This window comes from Hyaena hyaena, unplaced genomic scaffold (assembly GCF_003009895.1).
Source record: "Hyaena hyaena isolate Hyena2069 unplaced genomic scaffold, ASM300989v1 scaffold_141, whole genome shotgun sequence".
Taxonomy (NCBI): domain Eukaryota; kingdom Metazoa; phylum Chordata; class Mammalia; order Carnivora; family Hyaenidae; genus Hyaena; species Hyaena hyaena.
Window position 1 is genome coordinate 499,169 of NW_024080773.1, and position 10,896 is coordinate 510,064.

General features: G+C 46.9%; 1 protein-coding gene across 1 annotated transcript; it reads right to left on the reverse strand.

Moving 5' to 3' along the window:
* Positions 1-7,455: 7,455 nt before the first annotated feature.
* DKK1 (dickkopf WNT signaling pathway inhibitor 1) lies at positions 7,456-10,455 on the reverse strand. The gene is made up of 4 exons (XM_039238520.1): positions 10,050-10,455; positions 9,681-9,843; positions 8,389-8,532; positions 7,456-8,267 (listed from the first exon to the last, which is right to left on the reverse strand). The coding sequence occupies exons 1-4, from the start codon at positions 10,293-10,295 to the stop codon at positions 8,014-8,016; spliced, it is 807 nt and encodes a 268-aa protein (XP_039094451.1). The 5' UTR covers positions 10,296-10,455; the 3' UTR covers positions 7,456-8,013.
* Positions 10,456-10,896: the final 441 nt, after the last annotated feature.

Sequence of the window (10,896 nt, forward strand, 5' to 3'; positions counted from 1 at the left end):
CTGACTGCAAGGGAGGCTGGGAACGTGCTCAGGAGGGAGATCTGGTCTGGCGAGTACCTAACTGTTTCCCCCAGGAAGTCTGAATGCACAGGTGTGGGAGGATATAGCTGAAAAGTTCAGATAATTAGAATTTTCTTATTTTGAGAGAGTGAAAGGGAGGGAGAACCCCACATAGGTTCCACGCTGAGCATGGACCTGGGTCTTGATCCAGGAACCGTGAGATCATTACTGAGTTGAAATCAAAAGTGGGATGTTTAACCAACTGAGCTACCCAGGTGCCCCCAGAATTAAAAAAACAAAATAAAACCATGACAGCTTTATGGGAAGAGTAAGGGAAAGAGAAGGGAACGAAGAAACAAGGAAAGTAGGAATAGGGTTTCTTGAAGGGAGAGAGGTGGTGTGAACAAGAAGAAAGTTATTGAATAAAGCAAGCGTTCATCTTAGAAAATTATTGGCCAGTTTCTGAATTTTGCTGGAAAGGAAGCACCATCTTAGAAAAGTAGAAGTTCTAGATTTCTGTCCTCAAATATTTTCTGCCACAGCCATCTGAGGGTCCGAACCTGGCAGCACTAGGTGCTGCTTGATCGGGAAGCTGATCAGGACTGGCGATAAAACCCCGAAATGTGCCAAGCTCCCTGAATAAACAATGTCCCTCCTCTTCCTTGTCTTTAGCTTCCTGTTTAAATTAGCTACAAAACTCTGTCCCCCCCGCCCCCCCCCCCCCCCCCCCCCCCCCCCCCCCCCCCCCCCCCGCCTGTAAGATGGGAAGCCACACTGAGAGTGGCAACTATGTTGTCACAAGGAGGAGGGAAAGATTTATCTCCGGAAGAAAGTTGGTGAAGACCATGCCCCACTATGGGCTTATGTATGCATAGGGTTTATATACCTATCAAAGATCTCCCAGTATGGAATAAGGGGGCAAAATTGATCAGTTATGACCGGTAGTGATTGATGTTTTGCTTTGACCTACTCCCTATTCTTCTGTATATTTTAAAGTACTTAAAGTATGTTCTGTTTTAATTCTACTGAAATTTGTACAAATAGTCCTATTTTTCCTTCATTTATGCCTTCTTTCGACAAACACCTGTTGTGGGGCTTCTCCATGCCAGTTTTCGTTCTCCCAGTCCGTATTCCTTGAATGGGAAAGAATTTGCTCAGCAAAGGAAGGCTGTTCTTCTTTTCAGTAGTTTTTGGGAAATGCAGCAAGGAGTAACTCTGCACTACTAGTAACTTTTTTCCTCAGAATGAGGTACACCAAGATACCTGCTTTCATGTGTAGAATTAGGATTATTTCTCCAGATCACTTTCATGATGGCAGAATATTTTAAGAACCTATTATAAATCCCCTAAACCATTCTGTTACAGGATCGCTGGTTCATTTTTCAGTCTTGCCGATATAATGTCACTGTAGACAGATCTTTGTGTGCATCCGTGATTCTGCTCTTAGAGTAAATTTCTAGAAGCTGCTGGATCAGACTTCACCTATTTTTAAACCCCTGCCAAATTGCCTTTCAGGAAGGTAATTCCAACTGTGTGGTTTCTCCCAGCAGTGTGTGTGAGCAAGCCCGATTTTCTGCACCTGTGCTAAGGCTGTTTTCTTTACAATTTATTATTAGAGCTGGCACAGAATGTTACAGTAGTTTTAGGTGTACGACATAGTGACTCAATCCTATTCGTTACCTGATGCTCCCCATAAGTGTGGTCCCTGTACAGTATCCTTACGATCTTATGGACTGTATTCTCTATGCTATCCTTCTCTCCATGATGCCTTTATTTTGTAGCCAGAAGTTTGTCCTTCTGAATCTCCACCTATTTGACCATCTCCACCCTTCTCCTTCCCTCTGGCAACCACCAATTTGTTCTCCGTATTTAGGAGTCTGGTTTTTGTTTTGTTCATATGGTGTTCTAGATTGCACATGTAAGTGAAAGCATGCGGTATTTTACCTTTCTTAGTCTGACTTCTTTAGCATAATATGTTAGGCCCATCCATGTTGCAAATGACAAGATCTCTTTTTTTTTTTTTATGGCTGAGTAACATTCCATTGTGTGAATATGTGTGTGTGTGCATATCTGTACACACACACCACTTCCTTACCTATTTATTTCTTGATGGACATCAGTTACTTCCGTATTTGGCTATTATAAGTGATGCTGCAATACACATACAGATACATGTGCCTGTTTTAATGTGTTTTCAGATTCTTGGGGTAAACCTCCATCAGCTAAATTACTGGACTGGATGGTATTTCTATTTTGAACTTTTTGAGGAACTTCCATACCTTTTTCCACAGTGGCTGCACCATGCTACATTCCTGCCAACAGTGTGTGAGGATCCTTTTTCCTCTGCAGACGCACCAACACTGTCAGCACAGAGCCTGACTTGGGCCTTGATCCTACCGATCCTGAGCCGAAATCAAGAGTTGGATGCTTAACCAACTGAGGCACCCCGGCGCCCCATTGTCTTTTCAATACTAGCATTCTGACAGGTGTGAGGTGATTTTATTTGCTTCTCCCTAATGATGAGTGGTGTTATCTTTTCATGTGTCTGTTAGTCACTTACGTCCTCTTTGGAGAATTATTCGGGCTTCTGTCCATTTTTAACTGGATTATTTGGGGTTTTGGTGTTGAGTTGTAAAATTCCTCATAGATTTTGGGCATTAACCCCTTGCTGGGTATATCCTCTGCTAAAAGCTTCTCCCATTCACTACATTGTTTCTGATTTGTTGGTTTCCTTTGTTGGGTGAAAGCCGTTTCTTTGGTGTAGTCAAGACTAAGTAACCTTGCCTGCTTTTAATTTAAACTTCAGAGTGTCGCAGATTATGAAATAGTTCAATAATAGAGCTCTTTGTAAAAGTAATTTGTGCTCATGAGGGTAAAGTTAGAATGAAATATTGGGAAATGTATTGTAAAGTGATGGTGTTTCGCCATGCTTCACATCTTTAGCTGATGTTACTTCTTACTACAGAATTGATTTCCTAGTATATAATGGCAGGCTTGGTTGCTCCTGGTCTTCAAATGCAATTTCATGTTTATTAATATTTAGACACCGTGTCACATTATTGTATTTTATTTTTGTCACATTATTTTAATCATAACTTGGGCAAAAATCTAGGATTTGTAAGAGCTGTTTATTAATTACATCAGTCCAAAACAGAATCCTATGAAACATAACTTTTCAAACTCCCAACTCCACTTAATATGAACACTTTTCCTGGAAAATCCAGTAATGTTCTTATTTTACAACTTCCTGAAAAAACAAACCTGCCTTTCGAGGACAGACTAGTAATCTTTTGAGACAAATTGTGTCTCAAAGAGATGGACTTCAACTTCCATGACCACCTAATATGGTAACTGTTGGTGAAAATGGGGAGTTTTTGTTTGTTTGTTCCTAGATGACAGAAATCAGAGGTCTTCCTCCCAGATACCAGCCCTCTAACAAGGGAGCATTCTTTCCCCTTCAGTGTGGCTTTTTTTTTTTTTTTTTTTTTATTGTCCTAGCCTCATAATTTGGCCCACATTGCTTCTTCTGTCTTCAGTATCTTTCTGCTTTGTGAATTCCTCCTCCTCCTTCAGAACTAGTAGGCGGTAGACATGACCTGTGGTACCTGTTCCTACACACTTCTTGTAGAACTAGCTAAGGTCCTATCAAAGGTGGACTGGATATAGTTGGCAGTGTTAGATTTTTCGGGTCAGGGTGGGCAAGCTAGCCAACTGGACCAGAGGTGGACCCCTCATCAAAGCTGAGCCAGTCAGAACTGTAGGGCAGAAGTTGGGGTCTGAGTCTCTGAGACCAAGCAGTTGGCTGACCTGACCTTAACGGAAAAGTCCTCTATAACGAGGATGGCGTGCACGCCACCATGAGGGGCCGTAAGCATGCGTAAATTACAGGAGAGCAGAAGTCATTAGCAAGCTCGTGAAACCAGCCTGCAGAATGGTTGTTTTTTGGTTTTTTTGTTTTGTTGTTTTTTTAGGAGAGATCCTTCCAACCCATGTCTCCTGTTTCCTTTCTCTGGTTTAAAAGGCTTCTCTTCCTTGAAATAATAAAAGACCTTGAGAAGATGGTTTATCTATTACTGTGTTCTGAAAGCTTTTTAGGAGCATCTCCAGGCTAACTTTGCAATCTGTTTCACGTATAAATAGATCTCTGGTATTCCTATAGATACTAGATGTATTCGTGTCCTATAATAGAATACATAGGTTTTGTCATCTAATAGTAGACTTAAAATGGAGTACTTCCCATGAACTCGACAGAATGCGAGGTCTTCTGATAATGCACGCCTAGCCTCATGCCTACACTCTGACATTGGAGTTCTCCCCACATTATCAATGAGGTGATATATCTCCCTTGCCCAACACCATGCAGTTAGAAACCAAGGAGGCCATGAGTCCATCCAGCTCTTTCGGACTCCAGAGACTGTTTCCTTAATGTTTATTTTTGAGAGAGAAAGAGAGTGAGCAGGGTAAGGGCAGGGAGAGAGAATCCCAAGCAGGATCTGCGCGCCACACGGAGCCTGACTTGGGGCTCAAACTCCCAAACCGTGCCAAAGTCAGATGCTTAAGTGACTGAGCCACCCAGGACTGCTTGGATTGTAATCTCAAAGTTAGGAAAACTGCAATCCAGAACTTGGGAGGACATTTTATGAGCCTGATGGGAACATTGTCCATTTCTCATTAAAACTATATTAAAGGAGTGGTAGCATGATAAAGCTAGATAACCTAGCTCATTTAAAAATGGAGGAAAATGTAATGATTTCATGTGAAATTTCATAAGCGGCAATGATGATAATTTGTTTATTAGTTTCAGTATTTCTAATTGCATAAAGTTCCTAATTGTATAATGATGTTACTAGTCCCACGACTTCATTAGCACACTTTGATTTGCCATGGGAAAAATCCATACAGTGTTGTGGTGCATCGAATTATGAATAACCCTGTTTGGGCTGCACATGTGTGGTATTTCTTCTAAACCGTATATCCCCAATCCCCACTCTTGCTCTATCCATAGATTTTTGGGTTAAACAAAATGTAAAAACTAAGCTTTTAGAGTAAAATAAGAAAAAAAAGAGGATGAGGAAAAGACTTGCTGGGGATTTTATTTAATAATTATTTTTAAGTCAAAGGAATTAGAGCAAGTCTACCTTTAACTGCATGCCAGAGATTACTGTGAAATTGTTGGGATAAGCCTGTATTTCCCTCTTCCTCCTCTGATACAATTGAGCAAGAGCTTAATCATCACGAGATCAGGGATAAGCAGGCATCTTGACATGGCCTCATGAGCCGCTACAGAAGGCAGGCTGGATTTTAGGTTTCGCTTCGAAACGTCGTCCTCCATCTCCCCTATCCTACAACTATACCAGCGCAAGAACACACCCACAAATCCTGTGCTTGCAGCATATTAGCTATGGCAAATCCACTGGAAAAAATGAGATGGTCTCCTTGATGACTGAATAAATTACGGGGTAGTCATCCCCACGTGCTACCTGGTTAATGCCACCATTAAGGGAATAAGCCATCTCTCCACGTGTACATAGAGTGATCTGCAAGATACAAAGTAAAATGAGCAAAAGGCAGGGACCTGGACAGAGCAAACTCCAATGGGATAAACAGGCTGTGAATGCACCCCTATGTTCGTGTATTTCCCATTCCAATAAACTGAGGGGTGTCTGGGTGGCTCAGTCAGTGAAGCGTCCGACTCTTGATCTCTGCTCGCTGTTGAGGTTGAGCCCCTCAACCTCAGAGCAGTCGGGCTCTGTGCTAACAGTGCAGAGTCTGCTTGGGATTCTCTTTCCTCTGCCTCTCTCTGTCTCTGTGTCTGTCTCTTTCCTCTGGCCCCCATTCCCCGACTCTCACTCTTTGCTTGGGGACCCCTTCCTTTTCCTCTGCCCCCCCAACTCTGTCTCTTTCCTCCAGGCCCCCCTCTCTCTCCTCGTGTCTCAAAATAAACATTTGGAAATATTGTTTGAAAGTAAAATACATTGTGGTGACTGCTATCTAAAATGTCCCATATTCCTTACATGATCCTTTCTTGAATTTGCACTGTGCCTGGCTTCCATCTTCTGGCCACCATTACTAGCTAATGAAGGATCTACAGTTTCCTTGATGTTCTTTACACCTTTACAAACTTCTTTTTGATGGAAATGCCCTCCAGCCTCTCCCTGGGATCGGAAGAGAGGGTGTCCCTGCCTGGTTGGGTTCTCCTGATCTATCCCCCACCCCCATCCCTAGATGGGAGTAACAAGGGGCAGAAGGAACACGGATGGGCTGAGATGGACAGACACTCTGGGTGTCTGGCCACCGATGGCTCCTGTAGAGAGGAAGGAATCACCTCACTAAGGCCCTTTAAATGCTTGCTCCTTCCCCCTCCAAAAACAGAGGCCCTTCTTTCTCTTTGAAGAAAAATTTTCCTGTTTCCCTCCTCTATTGTGCTCCACTGGAGACTGAGGGCTTCAGAATTGGCCTTGCTGGCACTTGAACGAACAAGCACTTGTGGAAAAAGAGGGTGAGAAGCCTGCAACTTGCAGACAGAAGGGATGTGACCAGCATCCTGCCAGTTGGCTTGTCCGTGAAGAAGGAACCAAACCTTGGGTCTCCTTGGCAGAACCCCTTGAAATTGATCCACTTCCAGAAATACAAAAACCAGCTTTCTAGGAGGTCTGTGTTAGGTAACGGGACTTCTTGGACACCTGATCAGTGATTGTCCTTTGGAGTGCCTCCCCCCCAGCATTTGGTGGGGGCGGATTGCTTTCCCTTCCCCTGGGGATCAGACTGGCTAGGACTGCAGCTGGCAAGTAGAAATGCAAGGCCAGTTTAGACTTAGTTTCTGTGAGTTTTCTTTTCAACAATAGAGATCTCTCCTCCTAAAGCAGATTTCAGGAACATAAAAATGGAAGTATTCAGCTCACCTAGTAAGACCAGGAAGTAAGGGCATGGGAGAGGATTTGCAGTTGTTCCTTAATTAGAACAAGTCTTCCTGGTATGATGTAGTAAAGATGCTTCAAATGTACTAATTTGGTATAAAATCTGCATACGTATATCAACTATATTTACATGCACACCGTTCCTGCCAACCATAAGTCCTTTGGTGTTTTCTGGGAGGTTTTTTTTTTTTTTCCCCTCAATAGTTATTAATCATTTGGGTAGATATTGATTGAAAACTTTTTCTTGGGTGTTTATTTTTGAGAGCGAGTGTGAGGAGGAAGACCCAGAATCCAAAGCAGGCTCCTGGCTCAGAGCTGTCAGCAGAGTCCAGTATGGGGCATGAACCCATGAACCATGAGCTCATGACCAGAGCCAAGATCAAGAGTCAGACGCTTAACTGATTGAACAACCCAGGCACCCTGGAAACTACTTCAGAAAGTAATGTCATCTTTGTCCCTGTAGCACATACATGCATCCACGCACACGTACCCTTCTGAAATCACAATGCCGAAATGTATCTATACTTGTAACATTGCATGGTATTAAATGTTAGATTTTATTTCAAGCACTATCACAGCCTAGAGATAAATATAATCTAAGCACTGAGATAGTACATTTCAGAAAATAAGCTAGTATTTCCATGATTAAGTTTAGATACCTATTGTTGGTCATTCCAAAAGCTTCTGGCATTCTAGAGTATAGAATTAAAAGGGAAAGGGTTATACATTTAAGAAGTAGAAGCTGAAATTTATTTCAATTCAATATAGAATATTAGAGTCAAGATAATGTGTACAAACACTTACATAAGAGAAACAATAGACAATGCAGCACCTTTAGAAAAATAATTAAGTTTTGTCGCATTTACAGGTAAGTGCCACACGGAGCATTTACAACACAGTAATTTACTGCAATCAATGATGGGAGTTTCATAAAGAAACAAAGCTCTTACACTCCAGGTTTTCAGAACGTACTATTGGAATGCTTAATCATAACCACAAACTCTGTACATCCTTTAGGACTGAGCTGATAAAAGTCACACGAGGTTTTCATAGCACATAATCTGTGAAAGGAGTCCGCTGGGCCTGGGCAGCCGGCTCAGTGTCTCTGGCAGGTGTGAAGCCTGGAAGAATTACTGGCTTGATGGTGGTCTTTCTGTATCCGGCAGGACAGACCATCTCCACAGTAGCAGCGCTGGAATATCTCCAGCCCGTGGGAGCCTTTTCTCCTGTGCTTGGTGCACACTTGACCTTCTTTGAGGACAGGTTTACAGATCTTGGACCAGAAGTGTCGGGCACAACACAGCCCCGTGGCACAGTCCGACGATCGGAGACAGACGGAACCTTCTTGCCCTGGAAAGCAGCAGACAGTAGGAAAAGTACCCGGTCACTACTCAGCCTGTGCTACTGCTTGAAGAAAGTCCCAAGGACTCTCAGGACGGGCGGACAAAGAATTAACGTTAAGTTGCTTTACCTTTGGTATGATACAGTTTGGAAGACAGCGTAGTTCTTCTGGAATACCCGTCCAGGGTGCTGTGTTCGTTACCAACACTTTCGATAACGGTTTCTTCGATCTCTCCTCGGTGGAAATGACTGTGCTCTGACGGCATACATATCCCTAGGGGAGCAGGACACAGCAGTGACACATTACAGCCGGGAGTTAACCCCCCACGGCTTTGACAGGGGACCCCTGTTCTGCCTGCACCGATTTGGGAGGCCTACTTGCGGTGACAGGATTTTAAACACAAGCCACACTTCCTCCTCAGGGTTAATGCGAAACTGCCCAGATGGACGGAAGCATCAATGCGAGCGCTGTGCAGTCATCTGCAACTTCCCCAATATAGCCGCTGAAAATACTTTCCTACCGACTGTGGTAGTTGCAGGGAGATTTCTGCCCATGGTAATATCACCCTTGGGGTAGAAAATAAAATTAGTCGCTTAAAAAATTGTCCCTTAAAAATAACTTCTCTGCGTTAGTCTGGCAGTACCCATACAGCACCAGGTTAAGCAAATGCAGCACCAGTGGCCTGGAAGATTACAATCTCACCCACTAGTTATTTCACTGTATAATTTCTCTATTACAGAGATTTAGTTAGTTCATCCCTGAGTATTACTGGGTCCTAAAGAGGGTCACCACCCTTAAGTTTATTTCTGGAGCCTTCTTTGGCTATCTGAGCCTACCTCTCTGGGACATAAAATTTCAGTGCATCTGTGGTTGGGGGAAGAGGATCTATTTTAAGGTTGTAGGAGCAGGGGGCAGGCTGGATGCAGAGGCCAGGGTGTGTGGGTATCAAGGGTCCCCCTTACGCGTGGCCAACACAGATAAATCAAGGTCTCCTGCCTGCTACCAGTTTTTACCCGGATCCTGAGAGGGAGGCCAGGGTGGCAGAGCCTTGAAAGACCCGGTAAGAAAATCAGACAGGGCGGCTGCGTGCCCATACCGACTCCCGGGGATGGATGGTGATACTGTCCAGAGAGCCCCATCTTCATCCTCGTTGGGGGTCAAGGCGATCTACAGACACGTTTTCATAGAAGGGCTCCCTGGTGAGGGAGCTGTGGTGTTAAACAGGCGCGGGGCGCAGAGCCCCAAGACCTCCACGCACTCCTCCCCATCGAACACTTGCAGCTTGTCGAGGGCACCTCCAGGCCAAGCACTCACTTGCAGGTGGCCCCGGGCCGTGCTGTCAGCCAAGCCCGGAGCGTTTTCCTCCCTCCCATAGATGGCCGCATGTGAGACGCTAGCCCAGAAGGGACTTGGGGACTCACCGTTTTTGCAGTAGTTCCCCGGGCAGCACATAGCGTGACGCATGCAACGCTTTCTGCGCTTCCTGCAGGCGAGACAGATCTGCGCGCCGGCGCCGGGCCCGCGGGTGGGGCTTGCGCAGTACTCCTCGGTGCTGCACTCCTGGTCCTCGGCGCAGGGGTATGGCTGCGGAGACGCGGCCAGGGTGAGGCACCTGCGCCTCTGGGGGCCTGGCCCTCGGGGCGCGCGTCTCCAAAGCTGCTGCGTGCGCCCTCCCCGTGCGCCCCGACCTGCCCGCGCTCTGCGTGTTCTCCGTGCGCCTCCCCATCGGAGACCTCCACCCCACCCGCTTCGGGGCCGCAGCATCCCCTGCTCCCCGAGCGCCCGCTCACCTGGTAGTTGTCGATGGTCTGGTACTTGTTCCCGCCCTCGAACAGAAGCCCCGGAGCCGCGCTGACCGCCGAGCCCGGGTGCCCGGCCGCGCCACCCAGCGCCGGGGGCAGGTTCTTGATGGCGTTGGAGTTAACGAGAACTGAATTCAAGGTGGCGCTCACTCCCAGCCGGAGGTGGCCGCAGAGGGCCGCCGCCGCTAGGGCGGCCAGGACCCGCGAGGCTCCCGCTGCGCCCGGGGCCCGCATCGCTGAAGGGCTCCGGGGAAGGGACGCAGAAACGGCGGGTGGAAGGCACTCTGGAGGGGGGCGGGGCTGGAAGCCGCGGCGCACGGCTGCGGTCCCCGAGTCCCGATTGCGGGCGCCGCTCTGCGCCGCCACGGCTGCAGCGGCCGCCTTTATAGCGCGGGCTCCGAGCATCCCGGCCCCTCGGGGGAGACGACAAAGCAGGGATGGGATTTCAAAGCGCTGGGAGGGGCCGGAGGGTGTGTGTGTGTGTGTGTGTGTGTGTGTGTGTGTACACGCGGAGGGGGGGGGTGGCTTGGAGTCCTCATCCCGCCCTCCTTGGCGCGGCCGGTCCCCTGGCCTGGCGCCCTTCGGGGCGCAGAGAGCTGTAACGCACTCCGGGCAGAGGGAGGAACCTGGGACCCCGGGCGCCCTCCCCTTGCAGCAGAGGTCGTGCCATCGGGATCGGGACGTACCACTCCGCAAAACCACTTTCCTCCTCATTCACTGCGCGTCTAAACCCCAACAGGGCTTCACGACAGGGCCAGGTGGCCTCTGCCCGCCACAGATTAAGCTTTCCGAGCCACGCTTCGCACATTGCCAGCGAACTCCCTGGTTTAAGTTG

Excerpts from the sequence above, each read along its gene's own strand:
- DKK1 (XM_039238520.1), bottom strand. The coding sequence starts at position 10,295 with ATGCGGGCCCCGGGCGCAGCGGGAGCCTCGCGGGTCCTGGCCGCCCTA. Across the intron at positions 9,844-10,049 it reads AGACCATCGACAACTACCAG|CCATACCCCTGCGCCGAGGA; the intron begins GTGAGCGGGCGC and ends GCGTCTCCGCAG. Across the intron at positions 8,533-9,680 it reads GGGGAACTACTGCAAAAACG|GGATATGTATGCCGTCAGAG; the intron begins GTGAGTCCCCAA and ends CTGCTCCCCTAG.